This window comes from Salvia splendens, chromosome 17 (assembly GCF_004379255.2).
Source record: "Salvia splendens isolate huo1 chromosome 17, SspV2, whole genome shotgun sequence".
Classification (NCBI taxonomy): Eukaryota; Viridiplantae; Streptophyta; class Magnoliopsida; order Lamiales; family Lamiaceae; genus Salvia; species Salvia splendens.
The window spans coordinates 27623446-27641488 of NC_056048.1; the positions used below are offsets into that span (position 1 = coordinate 27623446).

Sequence of the window (18043 nt, forward strand, 5' to 3'; positions counted from 1 at the left end):
GGAGTGTTAATATAGTATATGATTTTTATCCCACATCGGTTATGTAACATAGCCTAGCTTAGTTACTTGTATATATATGTGGCCTATGTTTACTAATGAGATATACACTACTACTTTCTCCATTATGTCTCTATATTTTACAGTTCTACAGTAATATAACATAAATGAAAAAAATAAAAGTGTCAAGTACTTCCCCTCTGTCCCATTTAAAATGCAACATTTTTTTTTCGGTATGAGATTTAATATAGTGTGTTAAGTGGAGAGAGAATCCGACAAACCCAATTACCAACTCATGCATATAGTTAGTATAAACACTCCATCCGTCCAACTTAAAGTTACTTGTTTTCCTCTCGAGGTGTCCCACTTAAAGCCGCACATTTTTCTAAATTGGAAAATCGCTATTTTTACTTTATTCATCTTCCACTTAATTTATAATATAATATTTCATGTAGAACAAGAAAAACTCCACTTTAAATGAGACAAAGGTGTTACATAACTATCCCTTCTTTTCTCAAAGTAGGAGATTTAACAAAAATTCAAAGTCCCATCTTTGACAAAAGAAATAAAACAACCAAAGCAATCACGTAAAGTACTGAAAAAAGTAGACAAAATTCATGTCTAAGATATCAAAATATAGAGGATACATACCATTCACTAAATAAATCCACTTTGTGTAATACCCAAGAAAACTGCATGGCCTCTTCCTTACCAAACTCTTCTAAAACGACATTTGTTTTACTCTCCCTTATAACTCTACCTTCTTCTGATTACTCTCCTATCCTAAACAGAGACTCCACAGCCAAAAAATCAGAGATATGGCAAAACTTGGTGTGGCTTTAGCTCTCACACTTCTCACTCTCTTCTCCTCTTCCTCGTATGTCGAATCGAGAATCCGATACTATAAGTTTAGGGTAAGTGATTCGTCGCTTAATCCCGTTCCGTGTCCCCAACTTAGCGCTCACCGAAACAAATTAGCGTCCGTCCCTGATTATGTCAAAAGGGATATAAATCAAATTTTCGTGCGATTGAGGGTTTTCGTGTTAGAGACATAAAACATGATTAAATATCTCATGAAACACTCTTTTGTTGAGCTTATGTATATTTCAAGGTTTTTGTCAGGTGGTGAGGAAGAACATGACGAGGCTATGCGCGAGCAAGCCCATCATCGTTGTGAACGGAAAATTCCCGGGGCCTACTCTCTATGCTAGGGAAGATGATACGGTCATTGTTAGGGTTGTGAACCATGTCACAGACAATGTCACAATACACTGGTCTTTATTAGTAATTTTTTAGTTATTTTAATTTTGATAAAAAAAATTTCTAAATTTTTTCTTTCAATCAAAATATACAAATTTAGTGTTCTTCTGAATTTTCCCCCCACCAAGATGCTATAATCAAATTATAACTAATTTGGCTTATTCATGACATGTTACTATCTACATAACTCCAACGTGTCAAACACTATATGCTAAGGATAAGACGACGTGTATTTGAATTTACTAAAAATACATTAAGTTCGTGTATTTAGAGTACTACTTTTAGAGAAAATTAGAAGATCATAAAGTTCATTTAATATAAATAATTAAAAACTAAAAGTTTGTGTATTTAAAAAGAAATAACCTTAATTATTAGATTTTGTGTTTTTTTGCTGAAATGGTGGTGAATTTACATTTAGGCACGGCGTTAGGCAGCTCCGGACTGGGTGGGCCGATGGGCCGGCTTATATCACGCAATGCCCGATTCAGACGGGTCAGAGCTACGTTTACAATTTTACCCTCATGGGCCAGAGAGGGACTTTGCTTTGGCATGCACATATCAATTGGCAGAGAGCCACCGTGCATGGTGCAATTGTCATTCTGCCGAGGCTCGGGATTCCTTATCCATTTCCCAAGCCTCATAAAGAAGAGATCATCGTATTAGGTTAGCTAGACGCAGAAAATAATATTGGTAGTGACTATTTTAAAATTTTTGAAATTAAAATATCGAAAAAGCCATGTTTTGTTATTATTTGACTTGGTGATAAAGCCCATTGTACAATAATTAACACAAAATATTCAGATAATTTTTTGTTTTGAAAAGAAAATTTTCTTACTATTTGACATGGCGTCATGAACAGGTGAATGGTGGAAGTCGGATGTGGAAGCTGTGATCAACCAAGCTATGCAAGCCGGCCTACCGCCTAATGTGTCGGATGCACACACCATTAACGGCCTTCCCGGCCCTTCTCCAAATTGCTCTTCTTCAGGTTCTATAGCATAAACGTCATTTATTATTCGTCGATTTTTAACCCGTCGTATAAAGTAGAAATAGTTGTGTTTTAATCTTAGAAATGTATAAATCTGAGTGAGACGAATCAATATAATAATATTTTCTTACAAATAAAAGTGTGTTACATTAGCAACTAACTTATAAAAATTGATGAACCTTTAATAAAAATCACCAAATATATTTGATTGTGTAATCCTTCGAATTGAGATTGATCTAAATAGTTTATTGTTCAATTATTGAATTTGAAGGATACACCCTCCACGTGGAGACCGGAAAAACATATCTCCTCCGAATAGTCAGCGCCGCAGTGAACGAAGAGCTCTTCTTCAAGATCGCCGGCCACCGCCTCACCGTCGTCGAAGTCGACGCCTCCTACACGAAGCCCTTCGCAACCGACACCATATTCATCGGGCCGGGCCAGACCACCACGGCCCTCCTCACCGCCAACCAGCCAATCGGAAAATACGTCATCGCCATCTCCCCCTTCATGGATACCATCGTCCCCACCGACAACCAGGTCGCCACCGCCGCCCTCCTCTACGCCGGCGCCGCCCTTCTCTCCGGCGCCGGCGCCGTCGCCGGAGTCCCCTCCCGGAACGCCACCCCGGTCACGACCGCCTTCGAGGACGGCCTCCGGAGCCTAAACTCGCCGGAGTACCCCGCCGCCGTGCCCACCGGCGCCGACCACTCGCTCCTCCTCGCCGTCGGTGTTGGGGTGAACCCGTGCGCGTCGTGCGTCAACGGCACCCGCGTGGTGGCAGCCGTCAACAACGTCAGCTTCGTGATGCCGGCCACCGCGCTGCTGCAGGCGCACTACTACAACGTGAGCGGCGTCTACACGGCGGATTTTCCGGCGGCGCCGGTGACGCCGTGGAACTACACGGGGGTGGCGGCGCCGGCGAACATGGGGACGGCGACGGGGACGAGGGTGTACCGGGTGGGGTATAATTCGACGGTGCAGATGGTGGTGCAGGGGACGGCGGTGATCGCGCCGGAGAGCCATCCGATGCATCTGCACGGATTTAATTTTTATGTGGTGGGGAAAGGGATTGGGAATTATGATGCGGAGAATGATCCAAAGAGGTTTAATCTTGTGGACCCGGTTGAGAGGAATACTATTAGTGTGCCTACCGGTGGATGGACAGCGATACGGTTCCGAGCTGATAATCCTGGTATGAATTACCACAAAAGATATAATCTCTGATGAATCGGCGAATTTTTGATGGCGATGAATGCTGGTAGAGAATAAAGATCACGACACAATGAATTTACGTGGTTCGATTTACTGAGGTAAATCTACGTCCACGGGAAGAAAAGAGGGCAGAGTTGTATTGCTTGATCTGTTTTCTACAGCTTACAATACAGACTTGCTATTTTATATTTGATCTCTAGAAAGCGAGAGAGTCTAACCCTATCTATCTGATCTAAGTTCTATTTATATATTAAACCAAGATCGTGGCATGCAGCCATTTACTAGGTAGTGGATGTCGTGGAGATCGTGGCGATCTTGCATGGGTCCACTATCCTGCATGAGTTAATGACTGCTTGACACCACTAAATAGATCGTGGGTGTAGTGGAGGTGGAAATCCTGCATGAGTCCACTATCTCCTAGTTCGGTCGAATACTGAGACCGAACTGCTGAATTATTGCCGAGCAGCTTTTGCCGATCTGAGAGTAGAGCTTGATGCCGACCTGAGAGCAGAGTTTGATTGGTTGGCTTTTACCGAGCTGTAGGCTGGGGCCGAACTCTTTGGTTATGCCGAACTGAACTCTTTAGTCATGCCGGACTGATACTCTTTAGTCATGCCGAACTGATACTCTTTCTTGGGCTTTAGGCTGATGGGCTTTACTGCTGTTGGGCTTGTTTAGTACGTACTCCATCAATCTCGTTTAACCTAAATTTTATGAATTATTTGCATTTAACATATAAAGTAATTGCACTCAAGTACAACATATTTGCATTATCATAATCACATGAGATTAGTTTTGATTTATGAGTCTTGGCATATTTTCTACGACAAAATAAATATCAGGTAATCTCGGATCAATTCAGTCTCGAGCAATATTGTGACGAGTTAATCTTGACTATTGTGTGCAGGAATGTGGTTTTTGCATTGTCATTTGGAAGTGCACACAACATGGGGGCTTAAGATGGCAATTTTGGTGGAAAATGGAAAAGGCCCAAATGAATCAATCTTGCCTCCTCCAAAAGATCTTCCAAAATGTTGAACATTCAATTTAAATATTTGTATAGTTTATTCTGGGGAAAGTTTTAGAGTGAAGAGGATGATGTGCTCAAAGCTCAAGCAGCATGTCAATAATTCACACACATACCAGAAAAGAGAAAATGTTTTATGAACTATTCGGACTTGGGTAATCACCGGGATTCATTATAAGTGAAATAGAGAATGAGATGAAAGAGTGAAATGTTGAAGAGTGAAAGGAATTGTGGTGTATATATATAAATTTTGAAGAATTAAAAAAAAAGGAAAACGCGTTGCATCGTCCGCCTCGCCCGCAGTGGGGCGGACGATACCGCGGATGATGCCTGGTCGAAGCCCTATTGTCCGCGGACGATGGATGTGCCATCGTCCGCATGGCTACACTGTGGATGCCCTAATATATATAGTTTTGCTCGTCCAAGGGCCAATTTATATAGTTTTTTCCCCTATCCATGAGTCATACTCCCTATATCTACAAAAAAAAAATACTCTCTCCATTCTATAATAGATGTCACAATTTTACTTTTAGTTTGTCCCATAAAAGATGTCGCATTTCATTTTTTGAAAAAAAAACTATATTTCATATTAATATAAATATATTATTTTCTTTGTCCACCTAATACATAAAACAACATCTCATAAAATCCTTTGTCATTCCCTAAATATGACATCTATTATTGGACGTATGGAGTATCATATTTTTTTCATTTCAGTATGTATGCAATTTAAAGTCCCGTGACTCCCATTTTTTTAAGTAAATGCACCATATACAATCAACTAAATCATTATATCTACATTCTATTAGTACTATAAATTCATATGGAGTATATAATTATTAAAATGAGATCCACGTTCCACAAATTTATATGGAGTATATAATTCTTCGAAAGCTCATGGGCTGTTATGAAACTTTTCATCAATTAAAAGCCTTGACTGAAAATTTATACTACATCCGTCCCCCAAATATTGTCCCACTTTGACCCTAGACGAGTTTTAAGAAATGTAATGAAAAGTGAGATAAAAAAGTTAGTAGAATATGAGTCATAGTTTTATATATTAGTTTTGTACTCCCTCCGTCCCATAAAGATTGTCTCACTTTGACCGGGCACGGGTTTTAAGAAATATAATAAAAAGTGAGTTGAAAAAGTTAGTTTTATAATAAAACGTGAGTAGTAATGAGTTAGTGGAATATGAGATTCACTACCAAAAATGGTAAAAAGTGAAATGAGACAAATTTTGTGGGACGGACAAAAATTGAAAAATTGAACAATCTTTGTGGAACGGAAGGAGTAATAAAATGTGAGTTAGAATGAGTTAGTAGAATATGAGGTCCATTATCAAAAATGGTAAAAGTAAAATGAGACAAATTTTATGGGATAGACGGAAATGGAAAAATGGGACAAACTTTCAGGGGAGGTGGTAGTAAAACTTAAAGGAGGGCTTTCTCGCAATTTATCGAAAGACCCTTCGTTTCCTTCCTCCCATTTCTATAAACCCTAGCAATGGCCATCATTCAGCAATCGCAGCTCCTCCTCTCTTCTCCCCATTTCCAATTCCTCTCAGCAGAAAATGCCACGCGTGAACAACGATCCGGCGCTAGAGAGCGAGGTAAAGGGGGCCCACACCTACCTGAACCTCGTCGACGCCGTCAACCCCAAATGGGCCACCATCGGTGGACGATTCAACGCCGACCTCCTAAAACACAGAGTCGGAGTCGTGCAGCGCCTGAAGAGGAACGCGCCGCCGGTGGACCCCGCAATCGACTTTGGCAACGGCGAGAGGGTGGCGACGAGGGAGGAGGCGATCGGGAAGCTGAAGACGTGCATGAGCGAGAATGCGGATAAGTTCAGCAAGGCCTTCGGGTTCTACTGCGCCATGGCGGAAAATGACGAGGTGAGGGACGACGGGCTGAGGCATGCCTACGCGCTGATCAAGCTGAGGAGGGATAATGTTGGCCATTTTATCAATGGCGTTGAGGCGTATAAGGATTATAGAGCGGCGAGGGCAAGGGCGCGGGAGCGGGAGCCGCTCCCTTCTCAGCCGCCCTCTCGGGAAACCATTTATTAAATGGTGTTGATCCGGTCACGGCCGATGGTATTTATGGGAGATGATTTTGGATTGTGACAACTTGTTTTTGGCTCATTGTGCTTGGATTTTGGTATGCATTGATAATTTTGGAATGGCTTGCAACTATTTTGGGCATATATGATACTGAAATCTGTTTCATTTTATTCATAAATCTAGAAAATACTGTTCAACTTTAGTCACATCTTTAATCTTTTTATTTTTGTAGGACAAAAATAAAATTAGTTTCATGCTAAAAATGGAAAATCACTTTTAATTTGTTACTCATTTATCTTTTTCTTTCTTATCCTACATAATTCAATCTATAAATTGCTTAGAATTTTGTATATAGTGTATAATGGCTTGTTGTTAATTCATCATTTCTCAATCGTTGCTATGATACCAATATGGTAAATTGAAGTTCGAGGAAAATATAAGAAGTCAGTTTGGAAGTTGGAGTGTTTGAGCAACATAATAGAAGTAGATTGTGTACATCAGTACATATATGTTTTTTTTGCAATGTACTAGTAATTTGGAAGTGCTCACAACATTGGGCTCAGAGTGTCCACAATAGGCCCGCGGCGGTCTATTGCTTGCGGTAGGGCAGACAATTTTTGGTACGATACGATAACACGACACGATCCCGCACGAAATTAATGGGTTTGGGTCATGGCTTATTGGGTTCGTGTCCTTATCGGGTCGACACGTTAAGAACACGAAAATTTCGTATTGTGTTCGTGTCACCCGTTAAGAAATTATCTTTTTAATATTATTGATTTTTACTATTATTTTAAATACCTAAATTTCGTGTCGTGATCGTGTTGGATTTTGTTGTTATGAAGTATGAATCTATTTATCTTATTATTCATCAAACTAGATTGTGTAATCAGATTCGAGGTTTTATAAATTTTAAATCATGAGTAGTTGTTATCTTGATGTTAATATATTCTTATCGTGTTATCAGGTCATGTAGTTATAGTGTCGTTATCGTGCCGTGTCATGTTCGTGTTATGTTGACCAAGATGGTTCGTGTCGTTAATGAGTTCGTGTTTGAGATTTTCTTATCGGGTCGTGTTCGTGTTTATCCTTATTGGGTCGTGTCCTTATCATGTTGACACGATAACGACCCAACACGCACGATTTGTTACCCCTATCTGGCGGAGGGGACGGAGGCTTCGGCGGTCTCTTCCGTTTTTTTTCCTTAATTATTTTGTGATGATATGGCAGAAAAGTTTTTTGTAGCTGTAGACAAGTTTTTGTGGCGGTGGCGCAGCTGTTCCGGACTGTGGACACTCTTAGGAAGCAGACGCTCTATCCACTGAGCTACAGGCGCTTCTTGTTTTGTATTTCTACTATCAATTAAACTATTGCAATTTATTTTGTTATCTTATATTGTGAAAACATTTCGTATTCAATATTTGGATAATTCTGTGACAAAATAAAATCTAAGGAATTTAGTATAGTATGCAAGAAAAGACCATCAACTACTCTTAAAGATTAAAGACAGCAAGAAAAAAACAGATGATTCTTACTCAACTAAGCATTATACTATAAATGCAACTTCAAAATGCCAATAACATACCATGATATAATTGAGAGTACTAATTAACCATATAAATACAGCAATGATTTTCTCCTTTCAATCACTCTGCTAATATGTTCAAACTATTGATGCTTTCACATCGACAAAAAAAATTCACTCCTGGTGATTCTAGCTTAACTGAATATGCCGCAGGATCTGCTCGTTCTCGACTGTCGATAGAACATCATGCTCGATGTGAGCAATCAAAGTAGCATTCCTCCATTCGTCTCCCCGCTGGTCAACCTCGTGAGTCCTGATAGTCTCCATTGCAGAAAAGGCTCTCTCGACAGATGCGGTGGTGATTGGCAAAACCAACGCCAACTCGATCAAACGATAAACCAATGGAAAGACAGAACTTTTACCCGTTTCAACCATCTTCATGGCGAGGCTTGCCAAGCTGCTGATTTCGGAGAATTCAGAATCGTGCCTCATGTTAGCGACGAAATTGCTCAGCTGCTGCGGAAGGCATAAATAGTCGTCCGCTGAGAAGTCTTCTTTGTACAAAGAAGCAAAGTGCATGAGTTGATCGACGTTGAATTGGGAAAACGAATTCCTCGGATCAAGACATGCTATGCAGCGAAGTACTTCAATGCGATCGTCTGAGAAAAGATCATTCATCTCTTGGATAACCGAATCAACAATCTAACCATAGAGAACTCAATTAGGATTGAAAGATTTGATAAACGGAATAAAACAATTTACTTCGAAAGGCAATACCTGACAGAAGACCCGGACATGATAATGATGGTAATTGGAGACGACTGGTTCGAATTGCCTTTTACCAGGCCGTGATGTATCGCCATCCATGTCGATCAACGAAATCTGATTCAATTCACAGAATTTATTCACTTGGTCCAAAACTGTTTCCCAACCGTCTTCCCTGTAGCGTTGTAACTGATATTTCACGCTGCTTATCAACGACAATGCTTGAATGATACCTTTCTCCTTTTGTTGTAAGACGAGAGACAACTCGTGTGTGATTCCGAGTAAATCTCTCATCAAATGCAATAGAAAAACAAATTCGTGATCATCTATCTTATCAACCATACGTTCAGCATTCATCCTAGTTTCCGAACAAGTTGAATTGTCAGATACATTGATCAACACTTGTTCGATTGAAGGCCAGGAAGAACAGAGACGGAGCAATGTCAGATAGTACGAACCCCAACGAGTATCTTGATCTTCACTATCCGCTTCTCCACCATCTAATTCCTTAACTAGCCTCTCGTGCTCTGACTGCTTCAGTTCATCTGCCATTTTAACCACAGCTCCGGTTGTATTCACTATCATGGAGATCGAGTCGAAAACCTGGCAAACGATCAAACGTTCTTCCTTGCCAAGAGCGAAAATAATCAACTGAAGCTGGCAAGAAAAGCAATGACCATACATTGCATATGGATTTTCTTGCAATATTAAGGATTTCAACTTGTTAAACTCACGCCGAAAGCCTGAACCCCCGTTATATCCTAGACCTCTCAGTTTCGAGAATGATAAATCGTGCTTTGCAAATAAAGCATCAATAACACCTTTTAAGAAATCGGATTTACAATAGGGTGGTTGCATAATTGCAAGAAGTCGCTCAATCACATATCCTTCATCGTTCACGCATCTTAGAAAAATCCCAATATGCTCATCGATAGAAATATCCCAAAACCCGTCAACCAAGAGAGTAAAAACCTTGTCTCCAATATCACCGACTATGGCAAGTGTGATCTCTGAAGCAAAAGCATGCACGAATTGTTTCTGAGTTTCGAGGGTAGTCATTTGGCTATTCTCCGGAGCACTAAGACTCAACACTTTCGTGATGTCGGGATTATTCTGAATGTAAAAATCAAGCAACTCAACGAAATTACCTCTATTCGACGAAAAATCAAACTCATCAACTCCATAGAAAGGCCATCCTTGCTTCAAAATAAAACGAGTCACATCCAACAACGTAGTCAAACGTGCACGACAAATAGCATTCATCTCCCGGCTAAACGACTCCAACATATTCGTACTATGAATCTGATCTTGGAAAGCCTCAAACTGAATTCTTGCGTTATTGTGACAACTATTCACTGCCCCAACATGCGCGTTGAACTTCTCCAGCGCTCGTTTCCAGTTACAAAACCCCGTTTTCGTGAAAGCATCCACTGCATACCTGCCCCCTTTATCCGATTGCTTGAAAAGATAACACCAGAAACAAAATGCAGCGTCTTTCGACTCGCTATACTCTAGCCACGGAAACTTTCGATACCAAACCTCCTGAAAACTCCTATCGTGGATACCGAACGTGCTTCTCGGGTACGTGTAACCGACTAATTGGCACGGCCCCCGGGCCATGTACTCTCTTCGAACTTCATCCCGAACATTCACATCAAATTCATCAACAGGTTTCCTCAATCCTGGATCACTAACAATTTCATCTAAGTTCAATTTCACTTCTCCTCTAGGTTTGATTTCCACTATTTCAAAACCGGTTGTTACATTAGAAGAGGAAGATGAACCACTACGACACCGTTTAAGGTATTTCTCCATATTCTACATTAGCATAAAAAATTGAAACAAATTAGCATAAATACTGACTTATTCTTCTTACTAACATAAAATTCTCCAAATAATCCATAATAATTCTAGTTTTGAAGTTTGGCAATTCCAGAAAAGAGAAAACCTAAAGTGATGAAAACAGTGTTGATTCCTAATTGCATTTACAAAAAAAAATGGAGATAGAGCTTACCGAATCAAATTTGGCGGCGGCTTAAACAGTTTGGCGGGGAAGATGACAATTGCTTTTTATCTATGAGTTGGAATTTTGCGAAAGAAAAGGGTTGAGGGGAAGGGCATAATCAAATTACCAACATACCCTCAGTTGAAGTCGCATCATGGATTAGCACTTTTAGTTTTGAGAAAATAAAATTATAAGCAATTTCTTTTTGACACAAAAAGTTTTATCGTGAGAATTATAAAATTTGTTTTCTATTTTAATGTATGAATTCTAGTTTTACTTTATCAAAATTGTTTGAAAATACAAAATTATAATATTACCAACAGTTTATAAAATTATAACTCCATCCCCGACTACATTAACGTATCAAGTCACTACATTGAATTAAATGTACTCTAGAAAAATATTACCCATTTTCTTATTTTAGTTTAGAGCATCAGCAATAGCGCCCGTCCCGGCGGAATTCCGACCGACGTGCCGGACGTCCGCCATTGCGCAAAGGAGGCACGGATACGGACGTCTGTTGCGGGCACCAGAGTTCCGCGGCGTTCCCGGGACGTCTGCCATTGCATTGACACGAAGGACGTCCGCACGGACATCCCGATTTTTTATTTTTTAAAAAAACTCTATATATGTTAGGGAGATTTTTAAGGAGTTTCGAACATTGTAAATCAGTCCTTCGACTATCAAAAATTATATTTCTGGATGAATTTTCTACTCAACAATTTTCTACAACCCCAGCCAAGGGCTGCCGCCCCTTGGACCCCGCTACCCGGGGCCCTGCCCCCGAACCCCCGTCTAATCATAACGAATTCAAGCAAACGTGTACTCCGCACTTCCAAACCTATATGATGTCTCATTATGACAATATTGATCAATCAATTTAATCCAATTACACTAAAATAATCAACAATATATACGGCTAGTTGAACTATGCATTTTTGTTTTAACTATGTATTTTTTTTAGAAATTATGTAAGTTTTTTTTAATAATTATGTAACTTTTTTTAAAATAAAGTGATTGCAATTTCTCAGTATTTGTGTCGAAATTTTAATTCCGTAAATTGTTTAATTCCGTAAATTGTTTAATTTGGTGAATTTGTGAATTTTTATTATTGTGGGAAGTCCGTCGGGATGTGCTTGGGGATGTCCGTCATTGTGCAGTGGGATGTCCGTATGACGTTGCAGGAGGTGTTTTTGGGATGGCGGGGATGTCCGCCGAGATATCTGCACCATTGCTGATGATCTTAGTATACCAACCTCATTGTTTAGGAAATAAGGATATTCCCACATAACGTATTAAAGAATTCTTCTATCTGAAATATTGAATTGCACCTTCCCGGATCCCTAAAAATTGAAGAAAAACATGAGTTTTAATGTAAAGATAGTAATTATATAGAGTAATTCATAGTATAAGATATTTCACCATTATTTCACATTGGTAATGAAAAGCAGAAATAATATATAAATGTTTTATTGTGTTTCATTCTAGTTGAGTAGTACTCCACATTTTTTGTCAAATTGTGGTGCAAAATGTTTTCATAACTGTTTATGTAGTGGCTTTGGCTGATTAATCAAACTAAACAACATTGCCTCGTAAAAATCATAGAAAGACTACATTTTTTCTCTTTCTTTTCATTTTCTCAAAAAAAATGGATAATTACATTAAGCCACAAGCTGATAGATAAGAGTTCTATACATTTTCGCTGAATTATAAAACTCAAAAGAGACATCGATCATTCTATTGTTTCTTCGAAATTAGATGGATCTGAGGTCGATGCCTTCTCCTTATGATCATTGCTAGCAACTCTTTTGACAATGCCGCCCCCGTTCCCTGAATTATCGGATAACAAAACAAGCTCGAAAGAAGACATGCGACTAGCTTCGACATCCTTGGTTCCGATGTATAGACCCCTACTTCCTGCTGCTGCAAGTATGTTATGGCTGTCGATGCTGCTGCTCAGGACAGAAGGCCATACCTCGAGCAGCCTCGGGTTGGGTTGGTTGGAGCTGTTGATGAGCATCCGGAGCGTCTCCCTTGCGCTTTTCTCCACCATGGATTCGCCATTTGGAAGGAGAGGGTCGACGAGGTTCGGGTTCAAGGGTGGAATCGAGGTGGACATGGCGGGACCAGCACTGACTAGATACCCTTGGCCAGACGAGCAGATGTCGATGACTGGAATGTGAACGATAGGGTCGCAGATCAAAGGTGTGAACGTCGGGATTTGCTGTGAAGATGGTAATCTAACCAAAGGCTCTGGAAGGAAGCTAGGAAAATCGAAAGGTGGAAGCTCGGCTAGATCTAGCAATGGTTTTGAGGTCACGAGAGCTGACGATGATAGCAGAGACGAGAGTGGAGGCAGGGAGGACTCGGTGGATGAAATGGGAACTTTAGTGAATTGCAGTGTTGATGCAACGGGAGGACACCAGCAGTAGTGAGGAGAAAAGGGGGATGGACTCGACGAAGGAACCTGTGTTTCGGGTCCTGAAAGCGGGAGCTCCCCCGAAGAACCAAATACTTCCAAGAAGTTTAAACTTAACAAAGGTCCTTTCCCATTCACCTCAGCAAGTTTGCCTTTCTGTGAGCAATCACCACTTTTGGTTGAAGCCTCGAGTAAGCTGTCGATGAATGGAACATTATTCTCAGCACGACGCCTCAATTTTTCTCTGGCGGCACTCCTTACGTCAGACAAACTTTTTTGCAGGCCTTCTTTGAACGAACTCGACCTGGGACTTAAACAGCCCTGGTAGATGAGGTTTGTCTTTGATCCTTGACTGCCATATTGCCTGACGCGTGAACTCTTCGAACAATTGGCCAAAGAATGAGGATTATGATGTTCAGAAGAATCAGCAGAGCCATCTGAAGGGCTAGCCGATAGCACGCCACTTACTTGACCATTATGTGCCACTGATCCCGCAAGGTATGCTCGAAGATGACTCACAAAAGAGTTGAGTCGCGACTCGCTGATTCCAGTGAGTTCAGCGAGGGAAGGTTTCTGAGCTAGCAAATCCTTCAACTGTTCCGACAAGAAAATTAAAATTGAGAAATGTCTCCGGGTACATAGATCAACATGAAACAAGGCTTGGAGTATTTTAATCCTTACCTTTCTGAGTAATTCATATCCCAAAAGCGTAGATTTTTCAGAGCACCAAAAATAAGAAACCACGCCATCTGAGTTCTTCACAAAGAAGGACCTTCCAGACTTATCAGCAGGGATCTCCTCAATTTCTACATCGGTACATTGAGCCTCAGTGCTTAATGTTGCCAGCCTCTCCTCTGAACCATCATCTCCATTAAATGATAATCGCAAATCTGATGTTGGCAGAAGGGTGAGACATAAATTCCCCCTGTTCAAACAACAAACAAATTAAAGTTCAGAAACAAGAATCAGCACAAGTATAAAGGAAGTAGATTCCAAACTAGTAGAAAAGGCCAGTGACTGCCTACATCTCCCCTAATACCCACTAGTAATACGAAACAACTACAGGCAGAAATCCACATTTCCAAGTCAGAGTAGTCAAATATACCATCTATGGTAACGAGATGCATGTTGTAAAGTAATGCAAGATTCAGGTGACCCAGTTTAAGTTGGTCTGATTTTTGTGGAAACCAGACTTTAAGTTCATGTGTTTTATTTTTCCCTCATTTTCATTCCCCATTTATAACTAAAATCACCATACCCTCTAATTTTGAACACTTGCAGTACATCTATGTCCTGATTTCTGTGCAGTAGTTTTGAACACACTTAAACTATAAGATCATAACCTGAGTTTTTTCATGGAGAAGATCAAATCCAAGCATGGCAAGCTACATCTTAAACCACATAAAATTGGCTATAAATCTCACATAACTGATCTTACTTTTTTTGCTACAATTAAGTGTGATATATATAGCATAAGAAAAAAATATTGGCGCGCTTGAAAAAAGTATACTGGTTAATAAACAATAGTTTAGATAGCCGGAATAAGGTAAAGTTTTACCACTGCCTAAATTTCTAAGTAATGCAACATTATTGCAATCTCGAGGGTGCTAAATGCAACAAAATCTTGAATAGACCAACTTAAAGAACTAAACAACAGGTTGAAATCTCAAAATGCATTAGCTACACAATTTCATCACATAATAATAATTTCTCTAACCAATTAATTACAAAACGGAACATTGATTCAAAGCAACTTGCATGCAAGATAGGGAAAAATAACAAAGCAGATACATATATACATAAGCACAAACATTATATAGCTGAATTACAATTAAATACCATTAGCAGTAACAGACATCAAAGCAGAAGGATACTGATAATATACAGTAAGTCAACAAACTCTTGTAGAGCATGATATAATGTAGAAGCATGACACTACCTTTACTTCTTCTTAATCAGAGATCATAATAGTCTACGCCATTTTACCTACAAGTAAGAAGATGTTTTCACTTGGAAGGATGAACAATGTTACCATTAACAATCTAAAATACAGCACCCTAGGTAGTCAGGAATCATAAGAAATTTGCAAACATGGTGAAGATACATTTATTTGCATTAGCTATAGAAACATAACTTGCGTCAGACATAATAAATATCATGAAATAAGGACAGCATAGGATAAAGAACACAGAAGACATAACAGCTTGATCCAAACCAAAATAGTAGTTCAGTAGAGGAGCAAGTCATGATCACAGACTCACAGTTCTCGGATATATACAATGGGTCATCAGACATGAAAAGTTACTGCTAAAATCTCCTCTGAACCACAGAGACTCACATTTCTACACAAACCTTCCCTGGGGTCTCCACATGTCAAAGGAACCTCCTAGGCTAGAACAAGTCATATCAAGACACAGGGATCTACGATAGAATCCAGCATTTACCACTCATCAAGAGGTTAAAACAAAATTCTGAACTTTTAAATACAAAGAGACTCAAAATGTGAACCCAAAATAAGGTTAGGGATCAAGATGACAAAAAACAATATTTCTATCAGCCACTTAGTTTGTATAAGAGATAACCATGTTAGCTCATCAAAATGAGAAGAAATGGATACTATAACGTAGAAATCAGTACTCTGAGGCATAGAGGAATAGAAAGAATGATAGGTTTATAATAGAGTTAACAAGATATATATTTATTCTACAACACATAAGAAATCTACAAGACAAGCAAGCACAGTTAATACATCTGGAACATTATAAATTATAGCAAAGGAAGAAATTGTCACACGGGCGAAAGTAAGTTCAGTTAAATTGCTTTGCTTCATTGCTTGTTAGTAACTTGTTTTCTATTGCTACTGAATTACTACCTCTCAGCAATTTAGTAGCCAAATAACAAGTAGGCTTACAAATCTATGGCATTAGAATGTGACTGTGTACAACAATTAGATAGCGTTAAAATAATTCGGAACTAATTTTGGATAATCCAATACTCGACTGCTTACCTGTAAATAAATTGCCACATACTTTACACAAACAGCCACCGAGCCCTTAGGTTTACAAAGACATTACGGATATAGACAACCCTAAATTTGCTCGCCCAATTTATTAGTGATTTCCATGAATAATGAAATGATATTATTTGCAAGAACTGCACCACAATTCCCCTAAAAGAACAGGTAACCTTGCAGACTTACCTTACAGAGGTCGGTGACAGAAGCGTTCCTTGTTTGTTGATTTTTCCGATCCGGATAGAAACCAGCGGAGCGCACAAGCACCTAGCCAATATCCCAACCTCTGAAGGCTCAAAGTGCTGTGAACAAAAAGGGGACATTCGTCAATTACACATTATATCAAGAGCTCAAGCAGCATTATATCCAATTCCAGATTAACTAAACAAACGCAACCGATTAAAACATTAAAATGTCAATTACACGATTCATTCAATAGCTTAATTTGCAATATATACCTGACTAAGATGAGCTAGCAGACCATCCTCAGCCATGGCAGCGGAGGCGTTCAGCTTGAGCAAAGGCTTCAGCCTCTCATCCGCTCGGCAAGCCCCCGTCACCTGCAAATCCAATGCGCCAAGCCATTGGATAACCCCCTCCTCTCTCCCGCTCCTCTGGAGAAGCAGATCGGCATCCCTATCCTCCACCAAAATCTCCGTCAATCTCCGCGTAACCGATCGATTCGAACGCACCGAAGCCCCATCGCAGCTGGAGGAAACATCCACGGAGCCTTCCCCGCCGGAAACCTGATCGGCGCGATCCACGTCGTCGATCCCTCGATCCTCCTCCGCCGATTGCTGTTTATCGGAATTCGACATTTCGCAAATCTAAAAAACTCTTGGATCAGTCGGGAGATAGTGCTGCTGCGACGATCGCAATTTCCAATGAAGTGATCAGATTGAAAGCGTAGCGTGAAAATCGAGATGAAGATTTTAGGGAGAAGCGGAACCTCAAAATGCAGGGATAAGAGCTTTGTAGGAAATGACGGACGTGAGGCATCTATTTAAATCCGGCTCAATTGCTTCGCTCGGTTCCGCAAATACACGTCAGATGGGCCCCGCAAACTACCCAATTACGGCTGTTTCGTAACGCTCCACGTCAGCGAATTGGTTTCCAATATCGGTCCATTCTTTTGTCTCGTGTTTCATTCTCACGATCTCAAATTTTGATTAAAAGTTCTTATTCATTCTACAATTTTCAAATTTGTTATAATTAAATTATAAATTTTAGATTATTTTTCAATTATCAAAAGAAGTTTTTTATGAAATCGTGAATAATGTAACAGCTGAAAATTATATATGGACGTCACTGCAGATAAGTTAAACGATATCTTCTATTAATAAGAAGACGAATTTATTGGTTTCAAATATGAAGAATGTATTACACGTGTGTGACCGATTTTTTACATCATTAGATGATTGAAAACAGATACTCTGTGTGTTTCATAAAGTAGAAACTCTTTCCTTTTTGGTTTATTTTTTAAAATAAAAACTTTTTAAAAAAATGTACTCCACACTCTACTAACACTAGTTCCATAAATTTTTTTTATTCCTCTCTATTACTTTACACTTTTTTTCCATCCTCTCTCTTACCTAATTAATTTTGCATTAAAATTTATATCGTTTTCAAAGTTCTAATTGCTAAGAAATAGAGGGATCCTCTCTCTTACCTAATTAATTTTGCATTAAAAGTTATATCGTTTTCAAAGTTCTAATTGCTAAGAAATAGAGGGAGTACGAACTTTGTGATTTTCAATTGATTTTC

At 39.6% G+C, this 18043-nt stretch overlaps 3 protein-coding genes across 7 annotated transcripts; 1 reads left to right on the forward strand and 2 right to left on the reverse strand.

Moving 5' to 3' along the window:
* The first annotated feature begins 778 nt into the window (after positions 1-778).
* Positions 779-6318, forward strand: LOC121773697 (laccase-22-like). 5 transcript variants are annotated; one of them, XR_006044831.1, is made up of 6 exons: positions 779-911; positions 1120-1271; positions 1676-1920; positions 2117-2245; positions 2517-3558; positions 6198-6318. XR_006044831.1 is itself a non-coding variant. In XM_042170605.1 (6 exons), the coding sequence occupies exons 1-6, from the start codon at positions 816-818 to the stop codon at positions 4496-4498; spliced, it is 1677 nt and encodes a 558-aa protein (XP_042026539.1). In that variant the 5' UTR covers positions 779-815; the 3' UTR covers positions 4499-5488. The 5 variants fall into 5 exon arrangements, 4 of the variants coding, with proteins under 4 accessions (XP_042026539.1, XP_042026537.1, XP_042026536.1 ...); XM_042170605.1 differs by lacking the exon at positions 6198-6318 and adding an exon at positions 4368-5488 and having other exon boundaries at positions 2517-3440; XM_042170602.1 differs by lacking the exon at positions 6198-6318 and having other exon boundaries at positions 792-911; positions 1109-1271; positions 2517-3588.
* A 1783-nt stretch (positions 6319-8101) lies between these two features.
* Positions 8102-10971, reverse strand: LOC121775151 (zinc finger MYM-type protein 1-like). Its single transcript, XM_042172153.1, has 3 exons — positions 10857-10971; positions 8855-10660; positions 8102-8779 (listed from the first exon to the last, which is right to left on the reverse strand). The coding sequence occupies exons 2-3, from the start codon at positions 10655-10657 to the stop codon at positions 8267-8269; spliced, it is 2316 nt and encodes a 771-aa protein (XP_042028087.1). The 5' UTR covers positions 10658-10660; positions 10857-10971; the 3' UTR covers positions 8102-8266.
* A 1475-nt stretch (positions 10972-12446) lies between these two features.
* On the reverse strand, positions 12447-17239 carry LOC121774188. Its single transcript, XM_042171105.1, has 4 exons — positions 16738-17239; positions 16466-16581; positions 13948-14191; positions 12447-13860 (listed from the first exon to the last, which is right to left on the reverse strand). Exons 1-4 carry the CDS (start codon positions 17095-17097, stop codon positions 12580-12582), a joined length of 2001 nt encoding a protein of 666 aa, XP_042027039.1. The 5' UTR covers positions 17098-17239; the 3' UTR covers positions 12447-12579.
* Positions 17240-18043: the final 804 nt, after the last annotated feature.